General features: G+C 37.5%; 1 protein-coding gene across 1 annotated transcript; it reads right to left on the bottom strand.

Moving 5' to 3' along the window:
- Positions 1–2,142: 2,142 nt before the first annotated feature.
- On the bottom strand, positions 2,143–3,569 carry LOC128714599 (charged multivesicular body protein 7). The gene is made up of 2 exons (XM_053809472.1): positions 3,081–3,569; positions 2,143–3,024 (listed from the first exon to the last, which is right to left on the bottom strand). The coding sequence occupies exons 1-2, from the start codon at positions 3,567–3,569 to the stop codon at positions 2,143–2,145; spliced, it is 1,371 nt and encodes a 456-aa protein (XP_053665447.1).
- Positions 3,570–17,363: the final 13,794 nt, after the last annotated feature.

The raw sequence follows: 17,363 nt of genomic DNA, 5'->3' as shown, positions 1-17,363 counted from the left end.
TTAGCTGTCTAGTAAAGTTTCTGTGGTTTCCGTATTATTGTTTGCCAGCTTCGGCCTTGCTGCTGGGTGCCCGATTGGTACAGGACAGGAATAACGAATAAGCGTAGAATAGCCGGAAAGAATTAATAGAGAAAGGGGTGTGAAAATGGACGAGACAGGATATGGAAAGATCTGTTTGCTGGATGCGAAACTTTGTACGCTTCCTATACGCTTGCTGTAACATCCGCTACAGGTTGAAAAAAGCAGCCTGATATGACCAGGTAGGCGAGATAACAATATTAGCACTGGTAGAGTCGTGCGTTGTTAAAAAACCCATCAACCCACCATATTAATATTTACTATTAATTTCAATTACAGCGAACACTACCCAAAACAGGTAATGTAATTAAAAGTAACCATTTACCTCTTCTGATTTATGCTATTCGAGATTGTACAAGCACTTTCTTCACTCCATTTTATTTTTCGTTTATTGTAGGTTATTTTGTGTGACACCAATTGCATTGAAAGTACTAGTACGACAGCCTATATGGAAAGCCAACCGATCCACTTGTGGTACGACCGAGTGCGCAGCGATTACGAGTGTTGGGACAATTTTCATGCCGTCATCCATCATATTGACGGAATCAACTACTCGGTGCTCTAGTTAATATTCCGATCATCGAGGATCTTTGAAGCTACCATTCAACACGGCTTCCAAACCTTTTGTGCGAAAATTTAGGTTATATAATAATAGAAATATTGTACATACAATATTACATATATTGTGTAAATGTTACATACAATATTTGCATTTATCCACTAATCTTACTAAGTATCATTTAAAGAACGTAATTTCAAATTGCAAACTATCGACAGAAGCAAATAATTTTTACAATTGACATTGTTATTAAGTTTATTTATTAATAATTATTAACAACATCTCTATTAAAATTAATTATACTATGTAATGATTGTAAAAGTAACCTTAAAATAAGAAAAATTGTAAACTAATATTTATTATTGAAAAATAAAAATAATTTAATATTAAAAAAAATTAAAAAATAAATTTTAATAATTTTGTTGGAGAAGGACCACTGTGTGCATGAATGAGACCCCTCAGGATCTCGCCATATAATGACTTCCATCGGGCCGCTGACGGACCAGAGCTCAAAATTCACTCGAAATTCACCCCGATTGCTTGTTGGGATATTACATTATCGTTCTTATCTGGATAGTATATAAATATAATTCAGTTAACGGTGGGCGGAGCAGGCGGCCGCCTAGGGCCCCGCCGTGCAAGGGGCCCCGGAAAAACTGTTAAGTAGGAAAAGTGCATAAAGTATCCTAGAAATGGGACTGACAAGCGACGCTTCAACCTTAGACTGTCTCTACACAGTTGGCGATTGTCGCAATTGCGACTGCTACTTTGTCAAACTCTATACAAAAAAAAAAATAGCGAAATGTCGCGATGTGACGACCCATGTATAGATCTCAACTTTTGTATGCAGAATAGCCGAAATGCTTTCGTTGGGTTTCCTTAGGCTGCCATTTGAATTGATTTCTTTTTTTTCCGAATCTCTTCTCGATAGTTCTTAAAGGTTCTGAGCTCCACAGTAGAGAAGCGCGCACTTTGATGATTTTTAACTTGAATGTTTTCAATTCTCTATCACCTGAGATTTGACCATAATCACATTATGATCATTATCACTCATGTTAGCTTTTACAGGTATTGCGTATGAACCCAAACAGCTTATTGCGCAGTATCGTTTTATCCTGATTCTGTTACCGCATGTTCCAACGAAATCAATAGAGAGAAAGTGTGAGGGGAGCTGTTGCTTAGTGTTCATTTAAAGATTATGACGCTGGGTGAAAATCTCATCACTGTTTGATCTTTTGTTTCGGAATTGTCGCTGATACTCTCCCAATATCTTTTCTTCGACAAGGGGTTAGATATCTGTATGTATTAAGCAGAATTACCAAGATTTATAACCATGTAAAAATCAACATGCTTTAGGTACAGTTCATTGAAAACTTAACCGTTGGAAAATGCTTGTCTTAAGTAACATTGAGTGTGAAACTGCAGCTTACAACACGATTTTTATTTTGACCTAACCGTGTAATTTTTTTTTTAAAGTAATTAACTTTTGGATTTTAACGATTTAGTTATAGTCCATGATCAGTTAATTTATAACCGTCAGTTCCATCAACTCTGAGTGCCGCTAGTCGTTTCTCGATTTCCTTATCAAAATCTGGTACTTTGACTGTGTTGTTTTCCATGGTCGATGTAGATGGGGGCGTTGGAAAATCCTTTGTATTGATTTTGCTCTCCGCAAGTTTCATGTCTATCAAGTCTCCTAACTCTTGCTCCAGCTCTAGTTCATCAACATCACTGGTCGAAACTGTGTTGATCAATGCAGACATTTCATCATGTTGTTCTAAAACATATCTCATTTCGTCCATTGTTTCATCTAATTGATCGATTGTAATTCCTGCGGCTTCATATGCGTTCTTCAGAGCATTAGTGCCTAATTTATATGCTTCTATTATATTTTTATCGGATTGGCAGTTATGAATTTTAAGCAGAATACCCTGAAGGTTTTCCAGGGCGTTAATTTTTCCTTGCATATTTTTTTCGAGATAATTTTTTTTTTTTAAATATGTTTTAGCCATTTGCTTCCGTCCATCCTTTATGTATTCTCGAACCTTATCCATCGTCTGGCTTATGCTGTGCTCAACCATGTTAATATCTTCCATTAATCGATTTTCACTCTCCTCAAGTTCGTAGATAGATTTTTCTATGCTTGTAATGGGTTGGGCAATTGCATTAGCTCCAGCAAATTTGATAAGTAACGTGCTAGTTTCTCCACAGACTATTGTTTGTTTTGTCAATCGGTTACATTTCTCAAGTAAATCTACAGCTGGTTCTACACCATGTCGAGTTATAGATGACGTTTTTTTCAATAAATCAACCAAATACTCATATTGCAGCAATTTGTTGGTCAATTCCCGTTCAGCGATGATGTTTTCAATCATTTTTGAATGTTGCTGAAACAAAACATTCACATATAGAACAGAAATTATCTACATCACAATTTACTTACGTGAGTAACAGCCGTAACAATGAAATTTTCATTATCGTTTATATTGACCATACCAGTAAATCTGCCAACCGCCACTTCATATCCCCACAAGATTGGAGCTTTTACAAATTGCTTTGCTGTCCACAGGTTAAATCCAAATGCACCAGTACGTTGCTGAGCTTTCAGTTGGCTCTCCTTACACAGCTCACCTTTTGCTAGCATGTCCGCTAATACAATGTGCAAGCAGTATGGAACGGTGCCCTTCCGGCGAAACTGTTCTTTTAACAATGAAATTGATACCACACTACATCCAGATGTGCTGCAAAATGCATGAATTAAGTCCTTCCAAAATTTCATTTTTGCATCATAACTTGCAGCATTTAGTTGTCTAGGTCGAAATTCAGCTAATAAAATTCCCATTCGTCTATCATCAGACCAACATTCAGGAAGGTAAGAAGTATCTGTATATTTTTTCACCACTTCCTTTTTTGTTTCAGCTTTGTGTTCCATTATTCGAATAACTTCCTATATTTCTTATTCCTAGAATATCAATTAAAGATCATCAGTCCAGCAAGCTTAACGTAGCGCTTTGTATATTTACATACCAAGTGGAGATTTGTTTTAAACAATCAAGCCAAATAGATTCACTGAACAAAACACGCTTGTATGGTCAATTTTGTTTTGTTTGTTGTGTCATTTAACTTACAGTGACAAAAGTTGAATGACGGACAAAAAAATACTGGTAGTCCCCAGTCAGACAGCGCGCTGTTAATTTACCCATTCGAGTAGTTTGCTTCGTCAAGCTGTATCATTGGTTCATGTGTTGTGAAGGCAGTTTGATGGTGTCTCAAAATGCGTCAAATAAAACTTTTATCTAATTCAACCATGATGCATGCGTTGCGAAAGATTTTCCCTTGCTTTACCGTTTAATTAAGCGGTAAATGAAGGGAAAATCAGCAACACACCCTATGTAAACGAGTGAAAACTGCTCGAAACGGTAAATTAAGAACATCAACATCAACAAGAATTTAGAACAAAAATTGTTTTCTTAAGGAGCGTCCAGACTGTAGACCATAACAGTTATACATAACAACATTTTGTTATGTTATACTTGTTATGCGCAACAAAAACAGAGTAGCGAAATGTGGAATCCGTACCATAACATATGCTCGAATTTGGCACATTCGAGTTGTTTTGCAATGAGAGCAAGTTTTAAACATTGGCGATTCAAATAAGAACTGAATTAAACTTTTTTTCATGGTCTGGGTTTGGAAAAGATATATTTTAGCAATAAAATAGAAATTTGTTATGCTATGCAAGAGGTTTTGCGTCCACACTTGTTGCGGTCCGATCAGTGTTGCCAAATCATCATAAAACGCAAATTGCTGTCAATTTGGTTGCCAGAAACGCCGAGCAGAAGCTCGAAGACCATTCGAGCATATGTTATGGTTACAGTCTGGACGCTCCTTTACAGTGTTTTATTGCATGCAACTTGAATGAGTTACGTAGCAGACCCAAATGACACGAAATGAACGAAAAATGAGCTCTGATGAACCAAGCAGATGAGCCAATCGACAAAATTTGTACAAACCCAAACCAATTACTCCCGCGAAGCATGAAATTTTTATTATAATTTGTCCAAAAATGGTGTAAACATTTATGCAAGGGAATATTCCTAATAAATTTAGCAAAGTTAAATAAATGTATTGTTCAACAAAGTTTTTTTCATTAAAGATATTAAGTTAAATATTTAAAAAATTGTTATGTTGTTAACTATATGATAACTATCCTGAAATCATAAATATATTAGAAGTTAATCGCTGATAGTTTTATATTTTTTTAAAGATTTTTTAACTTTGGCATATTTTTCATAATCACCATTGTTTTTAACTATTACAGCCACGGAAACAAAAATTAAAACATACCTCATAAAATTTTAATTTTTACGTATCCATTACCAACTCGAGCCCATAGTGCAACAAATATGTCCAGGGTAGCTTCAAACCCTATAGTGGGGGACTACAAAAATCTTTTACCTGTTTTCCTACATGACTACGCTCAGTCCTTAGTGTCATGTCAAATTTTTGTCCAGGGTAGCTTCAACCTTATAGGAGGGGACTACAAAAATCTTTTGCCGTTATATTGTATCTCACCAAACTTTCCTTAAATCATCTTAAAAACCCTCATTGCTACGGAAACAAAAAATTAAAAACACTTTTATTTTTATTTTGTTTCCCTCATGACTACGCTCAGCCCATAGTGTCATGTCAAATTTTTGTCAAGGGTAGCTTCAAACCATATAGGGGAAGTTACAAAAATCTTTTGCCCCAAATTTTGTTATGGTCGTGCTTAGATAATAACCGAAAATCGACGCTCTACTGTATGGCAGCCGCATGACATTTTTGTGCCAGCCGCCACCCTGAATCTATAGATTTTGATTTTTAAATGTCAAAAGATAAACCTTGTTGGGCCAAGGCTTCATAAACGCCATTTTAGAAATTTTTGCGATCCGTGCTGCTGTAATAGGAAAAGGCGAATAAAAAAGCGTGTTTCATAGAAAAATTGTTATCGTAAAAAGTTAAGTTCAGTTCGTAAACTTCCGTTAAATCGGATGAATGTGATTTATAACTACGTTGGGTAAAGTAACTTTTTACATGTTACGTGTCTTGATCAGAACTAAGTGCTGGGAGGAGTTCGGATATTGAGACAGGCGTAGTAAAATCGAACAATAGGTTTTCGTCGGCTTGAAATTTGCTTTTCTAACATGTTCTACGAACTTGGATTCGCTACGGGTCATTTTTTCGATCACCATTTGCATTCCATAATTGTTGGGATTAACGCCCGTTGTGTGCACTGAATTAGTTCCGTCACTATCGAAATCTTAAAGAAAAAAGAAAAAAGTCCATAATGTGGTTCGGTAGCAAAATGAACGTCCATTAATGCTTTGCGACAGACTCAGTGCTCGGTTGTGTGCGTGCTTGTGGATGTGCATGTTCAGAGTATGAACATCGGCGTTTTCATGACGGGTGTGTGTGTATGTGTGTGTGTGTGAAAGTTTCGGGTAAAAAAAGATTCCAATAAAATGGAACGTAATGGAACTAGTTGGGCCTTACAGTAGCAGCGATAATGCGTACAGCAATGAAATTGCTCGGTTTGGTGAAATATGCTATGCTAAATTCATATTTTGTGTATAGTTTTAAAGTGGGGTGGATAATGAAGCACTGCATTTCCCTTCCTTTTTCATATTAAAAGGTACATTCTGCGAAAGCAAACTAACACATCGTCCATGTGATGAGGTAGAACGTTTGCGTGAGACTATGTGTGTAGTAGTGAGATCTACGAAGTTGTTCATTTTTTCACCAAATCGAGCAAGCGAGCAAATAATGAAGAGATCAAAAACAGGAGAGAAAAGTGGAATGATTTAGATTCGATCAACAAAATCTCTCTTGGATCAAGGCTGAGTCACAAATATTATGGACCATTCTCTTTGCTTCGTAATACAACCATCATCATCGTGTACTTTTCTACAAATAATGTTTATTCTTTGTTCCGTTTCCAACAGTTTTCTCTAATACTATTGGATACACACGTATGCAAGCGCGTGCATTTTGCCACCTTGGTACTACTCGAGAAACGACGTAACATTAATTGGTGTTTTAATAGTGTGTATTCCTGCCGGCTGAATTAGCTTGACGCGATTGAAGGATTCCATAGTAACTAAAACGACGAATTTCAGTATTTTTGGTCAAACTACGGGGTAGTATTACAGGTGAGTAACGGTAAGTGTAAATACCAATACCAAAAGACGATGTGCTGTCCCAAACGGTTTTCATCACATAATTTATCATTTTTCCTTATATTTCAATAAGTGTCACAAATTTTGAAAGCCTGTGTTTCGAAAAATCTACATTTTAATTCTGGGTGTCAAAAAACCAACCATTCCTTAACATTTTGTAAAGAAAATATCTTTTTATATTTCAAATATTTTTCCAAACTAGAGGGCACAATAGACGGTAAATTCTAAAATTCATTCATGAGTCATTTCAGCTAAAACAGCACGGTTTGTGTCAATTCAACGATGTTAAATAATTATTTTATCGAGTTGAAAACTTAGCAAAACAATTGGTGCAATGTAAACCGAAAAGCACCAATTGTGCTATTTTCATGTTGCCAACTTGAGCTATCATATTCATATAAACAACTGATTCAAACTAAACCCAATCTTTCACAAGGGGGGTTCTAAACATGCCGCCGAAAAGCTGCCAAGAGTCGGGCTGATGAAATTAAATGCTCCCGTTCAAAAATCCGGTGCTTGCAATCAAAAATGTGCGCCGCTGGTGACAAGAAATCGAGTTCGGCGCGTCAAAAATGTGTGCTGCCAGTCAAAACAAAAGTTTTTTTAACCCTGTATTCTTGGCTGTCACTTGAAGTCAAAACGAACCGATCGCATTTTTGTCGCTCAAGATCTCGATTTTGAAATTGATCAAATATATTTTTTATTACATTCTGGTGACAAAAGCATTTGAGAATTCCTAAACAACATTAAGTTTATGTTCATTTTCATGAGTACAGTCGACTTTGTTAAATAGAAGTACCACATTAAATCTCTATCATTGCAAAGAGTGTGGTGAGAACATGTATGGAACAGAGAGAAGTACTCGAATAAGAGAAAAAAAACAGTATGAGAAAAAAAGATTATTGAATTAAATGTTGTCAAGCAAGAAAATGCTAGAAAAACGTATTAAATATGAAGTTCAAACTTATTGTTTAGCATATATGTATTTACTAACCAAAGCAATACGACGTTACGGTGCATTCGTATTAAGGTGTGAGAAAGAACTATATAATACTACAGTTACCTAGTTATTGGAACGGCTCTTCGAATGCTGTATACTGTGTCGTAGCAGGAAATCATATTAAATTAGTCGTTTTTTTATAGTTATGAGAGCGATCCAACTTTAAGTAAGAAAGCATGATTTTGAAAAGATTCGTAATGGCCTCGGCTTTTTAGCTGTTTTTTCTGTCAAATCGCGTTACTCACATTTTAGCCAACTCGAAAAAAGACATTCGTCATGACTTTTGCCATCGGTTGGCTTTTTTCTGTCAAAGCCAAAACAGTGTGTAAACATTCACTGTTTGGTGGGAAAATCATCAGCGTCCTCAGGCCGCTCATGAATAAACCATGCTTTTCGTTTTAGATACAAATTAATGACCGAAAAGAAACTTTCGGCCTGGTTTTACTGTATTACACGGTCCAGGTGGCACAGGTGACCGTCAAAGTGTGGATTTTGACAGAAAATATCCAACCAAAAAGCCATCGTGTAATACGGGTTGTATGTTTGGCATAAAGAATGATATACAGCATTTTAAAGCACATACAAGGTACCGAATGTTTGAAGCAACGCGTGTATCGAAAACACAACTGTCTATGACTTACACTTACTGCCATCCAAAGCAGATTTTTTCTTCTTTACAACATAAAAAAAGATTACAAGATTAAGTGCTAGACAACATCATCAGGCATTGATTGTAACTAAAATTTCATAAGGTATGGGTAAGAAAAATATTTACTATGTTACACACCGAGCCAAAATCGTTCAAGACGATTTCCATAAGGCATGGCATTCGGCGCTGAACGTGATAACGTGAATTTTTATCAATTGCAAACGTCAGACCAAAAATGCAACCCAATGCTTTAAATATGGTGCGTCAGATTTAATGAAATCAAAACAAATTAAAGCATTATTACATTGTGTTCACACGAGAGAGATTTGACACTGCGACGTAGGCGCGTATTTGTCAACAGGCATTTTTTATAAGGATTTGGACCAAGGCTATTGAAGGAGACAAGGTGGTGGAATGTAGAGTATTTTGACAAGTAAGAAGACGAAAAACTAGAAGGTGCATTTGACAGGGGAGGGTGCGTTTGACAGCCTGCAAAATCCCTCAGAAGAGATACACCGGCCATTTGAATTGCAACGGTGTTTCTCTGTTCGATTAAAATTAATCATTTCTATGTTTTTCTTATTGTAAATTTACACAAAATTTTGCGCTTGAATTGGAATTAATGATAGTAACTTATGAAGTATAAAAGAGAATGTCCGTTGGGGACGGTTTATCTTGTTAACGCTATTGGTGAGTGCAAAGTTGCTACCAAGCAAAACTGTATCATTTACATCCAAAATAATTTGAGGAGTGAAAAGGCATAAGTAAAACAGTTTTTGATGATGATTACATTTCATAACATTTTGTACAATCATTATCTATCGATATCGATTAGCCACAATCGTCCGTGAAATGTCCCTTTCCACTCGATCTTAAGAAAATGGCACTCCCAAGGATGAACTCGTGCGCAGATTCAGTTATAACGAAATGAATGCCTCCCGATTAATTGATGATTTTTAAACGAAAAGAACCATACTGCACTTGGTACAGTAACATCCTTTCGTTCATATTTAGCACCGCCACAATTTGGTTTCAAGTCATAAATTCGGCGAACCACACCAAAAATCTTGCTGACCACAATGCGTCTGGACACATAAATCAAGCATATACTGCAATATTCTTATTTTTTAAATAGATAAGCTGGTATCAATTACCTAGCAATAAATTGAGTGATATATTCTACAAATAATTATTAAATTTCCCCTTCTCAAATGATACACGTCCTTTACGCTTGAACCGCTTTAACTATAGTTATAAACGTATGACCCCACACCCACAAACGTCAAATTATTGGAAGAAGAATTTTGCGGAAAATCGCTAATATTCAACCTTGTCTCCTTCAATAGCCTTGATTTGGACAATACGCGCGATGCTCTCGTGTATTATTCTTCACCCAAAGATTTTTCTTCTTATTAGGTGGATGGGTTGAATCCTCCTATGACGTTTGCTGTCATAATCAGAGGCGTTCCACCCTGTTTGTGAAAGAGGGGGACTGTGTGTCCATTTCTCTGTTTAGTTTTGATGTTATTGTTCCAGGTGAGTTTCTTTGTGTTTGTTGTTAGCTTCAGTCACCGGTTTTATGTTAGTGTATATGTTTCTTCGCATTTCGTTCCATTTCCATTGGATTTTGTTGTTGTTTTGTTTCTACTGGGTGAGTTTGTCAGTATTGTATTCTGTCCCGAGTTTATGTTGAACACCCAAAGATGTAAAATACGCGCATTTGACATTCGTGCTCAGCACAGAGATCGATCGCGGAGATTCGAACGTCGCGGCACTCTATTTTCACTCACTTCCCCTTGAATAGACCCACCTGGCAAAATTCACTCAAAAGTAACTCAAATTTCACTCTGAAATCGATCTCCCACCTGACAAAAGTAACTCAAATTTCACTCTGAAATCGATCTGCAATCGATCTTGAGGGCGAAGTTTTTAGGCTGGGCACACACGTACGTCCACTGGACGTCCAAAATCCACGAAGTCATACAAAAATTCAAAAAAATTGGGTCCTGCCGTGGACGCGTCCACAAGACGTCCACAAAGCACGAAGTGAAAGAGGATTCGGAAATAATTCTCTCGAGAGCAGATCAGTGGACTTGTTCTTACCCGCTTACGCAGCCTTGCTGTTGTAGAGTAAAAAGGATGGATTGCAAAAAGATGGGTTGTGATCGAACCGTTGTGAGAACTAGGAAGAAAAGCATTGGTTTTTTTTTGTGATGAAATGTTTAAACACCACAACATATTGCGAAGCGGTTCCCGATATTTTGGAACAATATTATTTTTTTTATTAACTTTTTATTTGCAATGGTTTATCTGAAACCTACATGAAAAATATAATTACATGAACAAATTTTAGACTAGACGAAATAAGCACACGAAAATGCTCGGTAGTACTGTTTTTTTACATTTACCGGCAGAAATAGAAGGTTTAAATTTTCGTATTATCATAATCCATTTCCAAAACAACCATTAGTTTCACATAAAAATGTTTATCCATTTCTACAACTCTTTTTTGTCTAAAGTCAGCATATAAACGTATTAGTTTAGTTCAAAACGCAAAGAAAATGTTTATGAAAGGAACTAGGGGGTAAGATCCTAGATCCTCTCTGAATTTTACGTATGTTCCTATTAGAATGACGCGTACGGAACATACGGGCTGATCGGACGACTATTGTGTCTCGCTTGCGCGTATGGTAAAGGCGTTTATGTTCGGATTTGCACGAAGTTCGATGTGGACGTGGGCAGGACGTGGATGTCCCGTGAGTGCTCAGCCTTTCATCGTTTCAATCTTATCCTACAGTGACGTACACTACACTAGCTACGCTTCAACTTTTTTTTATTTTATTAATAATTAATATAGAATTTTATTACAAATTATATTTTTCCACACTAAATTGCACTCTATTCACTTGTGTAACACAGTTTCACAAATTTCACGTTAACTGGAAAACGCACTTAAATTACCACTTTTCTGCCGGAACGCGACAATCCGTCCCGCACTGTTCAATGCCGCTGGTGACGCTGTCTTAATCCTTTCGCCGGTCGTGTGATTGTTCCGTGTCTCGTCATCTGAAACACAGAAAATCGTAACACAAGACTTAAATTAGCTACGAATAATATGCCATGAACATTTTACAATGATTTTACTTACCTTTCGAAATGCACCGCACCTATATTTCACTACTACGTTGAACGCGTCCATTTTGCACTGTCTCCAAACAAAGTTTGCCGACTAAACGAGGACTGTGTGCATGTGTGTGTTCATCATTCGATTCTTGCATTTTTTGGGCTCGTTGCGGTGGATGATCGGAAATTGAGTTCGGATCGTTCGGATCGCTAATTTTACACCAACACATCAACAAAAGTACTCTTCACGGCACCCGAGCGGCCAAAATCACTCAATTAGAGCGAGAGGAAACGATGAAAAAACGAGAGGTCAATATAAAATCATCGGTTTTTGTCACTTGGGCTGCAATCGATCTTACAGGTGTCGTGTGTAGAGCGAAACTTCCGCACTGAACCGAAGCAATCCGATCGTGCGCTTACACTATACTTTAATTATTTTTGATTTGGATTTCTTTCATAGTTTCTTTCAATTTTACTCTACAGTGACGTACACTCAACTCTTTACGCGTAATTTTTTTCATTTCATCCTTGTTTTACACGTTTTTTGCCACTTTATACATGTTATTTCATACATATCCACTAAAATAACCCCTTTTTTACAAAAGATCGATAAAACACATTTATATTACCTTTATTATAACTGTACGCTACTGTCCGTGCCGCACTGTTCCATGCCGCTGATGATGCCATTGTATTCCTGTCACAGTGCGTGTGATTCTTTAATCTTCATCTGATACACATGAAACCGAAACATGAGATCTAAATTGCCAGCGAAAAATATGTGTTGAACATTATTGAATGCTTTCACTTACCCGTCGAAACGATATCCACTGGTTTTTCACAATATTTCACTCCAAAATCCGACTCGTCAATCTTGCACTATCTCCAAACAAAGTTTGTCGACTGAACGAGGACTGTGTGCATGTGTGTGTTCTTTATTCGATTCTTGCATTTTTTGGGCTCGTTGCGGTGGATGATCGGAAATTGTGCTCAGAGCGTTTGGACCGCTAATTTTACACCACCATATCAACAAAAGTACTCTTCGTGGCACCCGAGCGGCCAAAATCACTCAATAAGAGCGAGAGGAAACGATGAAAAAACGAGAGGTCAATATAAAATCATCGGTTTTTGTCACGTGGGGAGCTCATTCAAACGGTAGTTTAAAATCTGAGTTATTTTTGAATAAAATGAGTTATGTGACGGCTACGTGCGTTCCCGTTTGTATTGGAGTAAATCTCTAACATATTTAGTTGCGGATTCGCGTCGAATTATTGTTGGTTCAATTTTCGAGTAAATTTAAAAATTACCTTAAACATACTAATCTGCTCATTAACAATAGTAAATAATTACTTCATATAGTTACCGCCCCTGCCGCGTGAGAAAATGCTCCATCACTGAGGGGGGAAACTACACAAATCAATTCTATAAGATGGTACCCACATCGAAAAAAATTTTAGGGAAAAAAACCACTTCTGCATAAACTTAATTTTCAAATAGCTAAAACGCCTTTTAAAACGCCGCTTAAACGAGTATTTAACAGACAAATATGTGAAACCTTGAACAACGAGGTAAAAAAGATAAGCTCAGATACATTTGAAAGCAAAACATACTTGACATTGAGTATCAATCCTTGGGTCATGAAGTATAGACGTATATTCAAATTTCACAGAGTTAATTTTTTTGGTGATCGTCGATCGAATCTCAGGGAACGATCTCTGTGTTGTGCACGATTGTCTTAAATGATTGGAAATTAAGATTTAAAAGTTGACCAAACTTTTTAACGTCTGATTCGTCTTGATTATCTTCTAAAATTACTACTCGGAAGTCGCGAGCCCTTACTCCTCCCGAAAGAATAAGGTTACTTCCTGGTCGTACAAGGGATCTGCAGCTCTTGTAGGGATCAATATTAGTTCAAGGTTGGAAGTATTTTACTCTTTAAACTTTAACTTTTAACTCCAGCGGCTCTGCTAACACATCCTAATTTACGCAGGGGTGAAGTACAAATAGGTGAGCGCTCTTTCGAAGCCGTCCAAAATTTCACCTATCTTGGGTCAAAGGTAGCACCGACAATAACAATTGATGCTGAAATATGCACTAGGGTACTGGATGCCAACTGGTAATACTACAGTTTGAACGAAACTTCTCCACTCAAAAAACCTGTCGCGATGAACGAAGCTGGGAGTACATAACACCCTAAAATCAGAATAACCATAACTAAACAATAGAACATAAAGGAGATTCCTAACCCTACTACAAGCAGAGTAAAAAGAATCTCCTAATACCTTCAGTATAATAAGATATTCTTATCTTGAAATGACAAGACAATACGTGACGCTTCGACTAAAATCATATTAATCGAAAAAATGAAGTGAAAATGAAATAGAAGAAACTTTGGCTGAAAAAGAACCAAAGACTGTAACACAAACTCGGTGATGGAAGATAAATATGGACACGACAACTCACTCAACAAACAAAAAGAGAAGAGACGAACGGCGGAACAGAATAGAAACCTACCCAAAAGAAACAAAACAACAACAAAATCCAACGGAAATGGAACGAAATACGAAGATTACATATACACTAACATAAAACCGGGGACTGAAGCTAACAACAAACTCACAGAAACTCACCTGGAACAATAACATCAAAACTAAACAGAGAAATGTACACACTCTTTCACAAACAGGGTGGTACGTCTCTGATTATGACAGCAAACGTCATGGGAGGATTCAACCCATCCACCTAATAATAATAAGAAGAAGAAGGAGTACATAAAACCTATATAGTTCCCGAACTCACATATGCCTCTGAGACATGGACTTTGTCCAAAACTGACGCAATCCTCTTAGCAGCGTTCTAGAGCAGGGGTCTCCAAACTTTTCAGCCCGCGGGTCGCATTGGTTGAAACTATGATAGCGTGGGGCCACTTACACATTACAGGGTTTTACATTAGATAGGACATGACGGATCCAACTCGCACAAACAAATAAGATAGACACCAATATTGATATTCTAAAACAAGTTTACACTAACACAAGTAACAAATAAAACAAGTAACATAGTTTACTGAATCGCTAACACTAGATATGGAATCGCGTGCACAATTTAGTGAATCCGGCCAGACTGTTTGTGTACCAGCGGATACAAGCGTTGAACTACAAAATTAATTAGCAAATTTATCACAATTATTTATCACCATTGAACATAATGTTAAATCGATATTATGGACAACCTTCGTTTAAAATTTCGTACATTGATTGTGTAAATTATATCTCAACTCTTGAATCCGCCAGGTACGTAAACAGCCTGGCCGGATTTGACATTCACTAAATTGTGCCCTCGAAGCACTAAAATTGTAAATTTTCCCGTACCCGTAGGACTGACTATCCAGCTACGGATAAAAAAAGTCACAGAAACCAGAAATGGCAGGCCTAAATCTCTACACACAGAAAAATGACACAGATGTTGCGCTCGAGATGATTTTTTTTTCACATTTTATAGTATTAAATGATATCAACTATTACAGTATTTGATATTTTAACAGTTAAAAACATTACAACTTTCCTAAATTAGACATTTTCATTAAAATGGTAACAGTAGCAACTGAAGACTCTCGAGGGCCGAAGTTTGGAGAACCCTGTTCTAGAGGAAGATGCTCAGAAGAATTTTTGGCCACGTATATGTGGAAAGACAATGGAGGACCGCAACAATGACGAGCTCTATGAGCTGTACGGTGAACTTACTGTCTTACAGCGAATTAGATACGCCAGGCGCCGGTGGGCTGGTCATGTCATGAGAATGACACCGGACGACCCAGCCCGTAGAATCTTTTAGGTCGTCCATATGGGCAAAGGAGGCGTGGTAGGCCCAAACTGAGATGGAGTGATGTCGTTGAAGCGTCTGCCAGAAAGGCCGGGTTAATGGATAGGCAGACGAAGGCGTTCGACCGTGCGCGGTTTAGACAGCTGAGTTAGTTTATAGCACATAATGTATGCAAAAAGGTAAAAAAAATGATCGAAAATACCTTCCTTTGTCGTATTAAACGTTTGTTTTTATTTATTTAAATGTATTCTTTCAAAAAATAACCTGGTTTGCTGAAAAAATTAAGTGCAGAGAAGGAAGTCAACTATCTAACTTTGAAAACGATTTTACTTCCGGATTCGACTTAAGCGGAAATTCGAGATACGCGGATTTTCTCGTGGGTATAGTGGTCCGCTATAATAGCGTATCTCGGGGACAGCCTGTACGCGGAACCAGAATACTTTTTGAAATAATACGTTAAAATAAACTAAAATCAAATGTTTCATATGACAAAGCTATTTTAGATCAATTTTACACCTTTTTGCTTAGATTTCGTTCTATAAACTATCTCAGCTGTCAAATATCCAAAAACCGCGTATCTCCGAATACGTATATAAGTGGGACCGCGTATCTCGGGGCAGCCGAATCGGCGGGGTGGTCTATGAAAGTTGCTGGCAACTTTTGAGATTGGGGGTCAAATCCGGTGGTCTCACGCTCACCTCTCAATTTGTGGTTTGGCATGATGTTTCTCTTGTTTAACTCTTGTTTAACCAAAATTTGCAGGAACTCCGTACAATTGTTTAAATTTAGTGGCTAAATCTATTTTTCACGGCACTATTATACTTCCAGGAGCGTTCAGACTGTAACCATAATGGCTCGGCCTCACGCTGAGAGTTCGAGCGAGCCGAGAGATTTGACAACTATATGTTCAACGCTTGAACTGCCATAAACAGCTGATTGTTTGTTCGTTAATCAAAGGAGGATGATTTTTTTTGCTTCAGCGTTGTTCAACACGTTCAGCGACACATCACCCGAGTTCTGGTGATGTGTGTACATATCTCCCCACACGATTAAAAATAAAGAACTTGTCGTGATGTTACCAACAATGAGATGGTAGGGAATGCGATCCGGTTCGATTAAGAGCACCTGCCTACAGCTGTATCCTGCTAGTTGGCTCATGCTGGCAATTGGCAGTTGTATCTATCGAGATAGGTGCTGCTACCGATGCTCCACGTACTGTGTTTGAATAAGATCTACTCTGCATACTTGTTTCATTTGATGGACTCCGTAACGATTCGGCGGACAGAGTTACCTTCTATATGTTAATCGTTGGAAGCGGCGCATTAACAAATTTCTTGGAGCAAAGGATGATCATTTACCTTCTTTGTCTGTAATTTTGATATATTTGCTTGTGCGTTACAAACCCCTAACAGGTGCACTGCAATGCAAAGTGACTTTGAAGATGATTACTGAAATCTACTGTATTCAAAACATAAAGAAACAGCTACCCGCCATTTTGCTTAAGCATTTTATTTGGCGTTTGAAGCGTGTAACTGTCAAATTGCGGGGCTGAGAGATCTCTCGCCTCGCTCGAGCTCTCAGCATGAGGCCGATAAGCTCGAACATAACATAAGCTCGAATAGTCTTCGAGCAGAAATTCGGCGTTTCTGGCAACCAAATTGACAGCAAATTGCGTTTTATGATGATTTGGCAACAATGAACGGACCGCAACAAGTGTGGACGCAAAACCTCTCTCATAGCATAACAAGTTTCTATTTTATTGCTAAAATATATCTTTTCCACACCCAGACCATGAAGTTTAATTTAGTGCTTATTTGAATCGCCAATGTTTAAAACTTGCTTCTATTGCAAAACAACTCGAATGTGCCAAATTCGAGCATATGTTATGGTACGAATTCAACATTTCGCTACTCT

This window comes from Anopheles marshallii, chromosome 3, assembly GCF_943734725.1.
Source record: "Anopheles marshallii chromosome 3, idAnoMarsDA_429_01, whole genome shotgun sequence".
In the NCBI taxonomy this organism is placed as follows: domain Eukaryota; kingdom Metazoa; phylum Arthropoda; class Insecta; order Diptera; family Culicidae; genus Anopheles; species Anopheles marshallii.
This window is presented reverse-complemented; position numbering and strand designations above follow the sequence as displayed.